At 43.8% G+C, this 3227-nt stretch overlaps 1 protein-coding gene across 7 annotated transcripts in view; it reads right to left on the reverse strand.

The window, feature by feature from the left end:
* The window catches only part of SPTAN1 (spectrin alpha, non-erythrocytic 1), a 65270-nt gene that overhangs the window by 48699 nt on the left and 13344 nt on the right, over positions 1-3227 (reverse strand). For all 7 annotated transcript variants that reach the window (XM_014589981.1, XM_014589978.1, XM_014589984.1 and 4 more), the window contains exons 9-10: positions 1515-1616; positions 533-670 (exon numbers count right to left, since the gene is read on the reverse strand). In XM_014589981.1, the coding sequence (XP_014445467.1) occupies positions 533-670; positions 1515-1616 (240 nt within the window). The remainder of the gene's footprint in view (positions 1-532; positions 671-1514; positions 1617-3227) is intronic.

The raw sequence follows: 3227 nt of genomic DNA on the forward strand, positions 1-3227 counted from the left end.
ATGCCTTGCAAAAGGAAACACAGTGTTCAGAATAAGACCTGCACTTCTCTTCTCAGATTGGAAAGTGAAGGACATTGTGGCCCAAATACAAAAAGAACAAAGCAGATTCCATGGCCACTAAACTTCTAAGATATCTTTGAGACAGTCTAAAGTCCTTTAGGGTCAAAGAAAATCAATTCAGCAACATCATGAAATCCTGCATCCACATTCTGCTAAAACACTTTCCAATAGCATTTGCTGCTCCTATTAGATTTATGTTGCACATAATTCTAAATTCTAATAACTAACTAATCTTTAAAGAAAAATTGTAGCACATTAATCTGAAAAAATGGGGACCTTTTCTGAGGGCCCTGTGATCTTAGCAGGGAGAAATGCTGGCTGAGCTGAGGGCAGCTTGTTAAGTTCCCCCCCAACCCCAACTGATTCAGAACCGAAGTGGCATGGATATCCTTAAACAAAATAAGCAAACTCTGGAGAAGTAGATGAAACCCAGACTTTCTTCTCACTTGCCCGAAAGGCTTATCTCAGTCACCTCCTGTTTGCTCATCCAGTTGTCCACCTGCTCGGTGTCTCGATAGAAGAGCTGCAGGTCCATGCACTGCTCGTACTGCTGCCGGCGCAGCTCCCACAGCTCCAACAGGGCTGCTCTTTCCTCGGAGAGGACGGTCAGCTTGGAAAGACAGGAAACTCCATCAGCCCAGTGCCTGCCAGCCACCCACGCTGCCCTGGGACTCCTAGGCCTAACGCTTATCTGTAGACCTTCTGATTTGGAAAAGGGAACGAGTAATACTCACTTATATGCCTGAGCAACGTCATGAGACATACACACATGTTAAGCAGCCTGCATGTGCATGTGAAATACAGAAGGATGGCTCGGTTCTAACTGACCTGGAATTAATTCTTGCCACATTAACGCTGATGACTTTAGACAAAAATGTTAAATAAATTTCTAGGTAGAAGTGACAAGGCCTCTATCTAAAAGTGGGGCACCACAGGTAGAGACACTCAACAGAGAAATGTCAACTGAGTGGATGCGTCAAAGCCACACGAAGTGAATTCACAAAGGCCCTAGATGCAATGCCAGACTCCTGGGTTACTGATGACAGACTGTCTTCGAAGTGTTTCCTCTCAGGCTGTGTAATGTGAAAATGTGCCTCTCGTTACCCACCTCATGTTTCTTAGGCAGTTATATACTCAAATATTCTTGAAACTAACTCACACGGATATCTATCACTTTATAAAAATGTTTCCTCTTTGCTCCAGCCACTTCTGCAGGACTCAGCTCCCTGCGTCGCTCTAAATAGGAAAAGTGTCATCCACCTCTCAATGACAGGGACTGCCCCTTAGACCGATCAGCACACTGCACGTACATCATCTTCTTAAACCTCTGGCTAAGTTTTCTCACACACCCCTGGTGGATGCAATGTCTGAGTATCTAAAGATGAATACGAGCTTTCAGAGACTAAGGATAAGAACTCAATTTCCTCTTCAAATGCTCCCTTTCCCCCTCTTACCTTCTCCCTCACTTCATCTGAAGCATAATGGCCCGCAGCAAGCAGTGCCTGTCCTGACTCGTCTGCAGATTTAAAGCTATCTTCATGAGCATCAATTTCACCCTGGAAGAGAAGAGAGGTACAATTTATGCCTGACATCTTATAAAAAAAAAATAAGTTGCTGAATCTCAAGTAATCATTACCAGTCAGGCTATCATATCTATAATGAAGAACGAAAGAGCAAGTCTAGTGTCCAAATAATAAGCCTAGGTCCTCAGGCATTGGGCGTCACTCCTGGCCTGTGGGGCCAGCTCTGCCATCCGACAGTCTCCCACTTTTCCATGGTCTGAGCTCTCTCTTGTACTCCTCTGACCCATCTGTCTTCCATGTGCTGACTGGATTTACTTACTACGACTTTACAGTACCTGGTAGGGTGAGTCCTGCCCCTGGCTCCACCAGTCTCCAAAACTGTCTCGGCTATTTTGGGGTACATTTTTTTCAAATCAAAGATAAAATCAGTTTATCTTGTTCCAAAAAACAGATGCATACCCACTTGGCTTTTAACTGCGGTTGCACTGAATGCATATATTGTGGGGAGAATTCAGACCTTTATAAAACATCATTCTACCCCTGCACTAGCTAAGTCATTCCATCTATTCAGTTTTTCTTTAGAGTCTTTAGTCAAAGTTTTATAGCTTTTTCCACAAACGTCTTACATCATTTTTGTAAGATTTATTTCCAAGTACCTTAAATTTTTGCTGTAACTTGAAGTGGTATTTATAAAATTATGTTTCTGTTAGCACAGAGGCACATGTCTGACTTTTGTATACTGATTATTTTAAAAATATTTTATTATTATTATGATTTTTAAATTTGCATTAGGGCATATGCACTCACCGTAAAGACAGAGAGAGAGAAGAGAGGGAAACTGAGAAAGCAAGCTGCAAGGTCTGGGACTCAAACCACAGCTGGCCATATGGAGTCCAGCGCCTCAACTACCACACCACCACTGGCCCTGTATACTGATTCTATACATAGCTCATGAAAGCCCCGTAGAGGGCTCGGCAAGTGGCATGGTGGTTAGGGCACTGGACTTCCACATGGCTAACTGTGGTTTGAGTCCTGGCAGCTTGCTTTCTCTGTCTCTCCGATCAAACTGAAGAAGAAGAATAAATAAAAGTAAATGAATAATTATTAACAATATATATTTTTATTGAGATAGAGATTTTGCTGTAGGGTGTGTGCACTTGCAGTAGAGACAGACACAGACAGAAGGCGAGAAATTATCCCCCTGGGGAGGATGGCCATGCCATAATCCCTTCCCGTCCATTTTCTTCTCTAGATTTTGGGTATGCATGTACATGCACCCAACATGAGTTTTAAGCTGCTGGTTCTGGAACTTGAACCACAGTCAACTACATGGGAGTCCAGTAAAATAACAATTACGCTGTCTGTAGTTCCTAAAAAATATTTATAAAAAAGTCTCTTAAAAAGCTTAGTAGTCGGGGGAACCAGCAGTTAGCGTAATGGCTATGTCGCTGGACTCCCACGTAGTCAAACGCAGTTTGCGTACCGGACCCGGTGGCTTAAAACTCACGCCGGGCACGTGTGCGTGCGTGCCCAAGATCCTGAGAGGAGAATGGAGGAGAAGAGATTGCGGCGTGACCATCCCCCCTGGGGGGTGATTTCTCGCTTTCTGTCTCTATGTCTCTCTCTGTCTGGTGAGCGCACGCG

The sequence above is a fragment of the Tupaia chinensis genome, unplaced genomic scaffold, assembly GCF_000334495.1.
Source record: "Tupaia chinensis unplaced genomic scaffold, TupChi_1.0 Scaffold000394_1, whole genome shotgun sequence".
Taxonomy (NCBI): domain Eukaryota; kingdom Metazoa; phylum Chordata; class Mammalia; order Scandentia; family Tupaiidae; genus Tupaia; species Tupaia belangeri.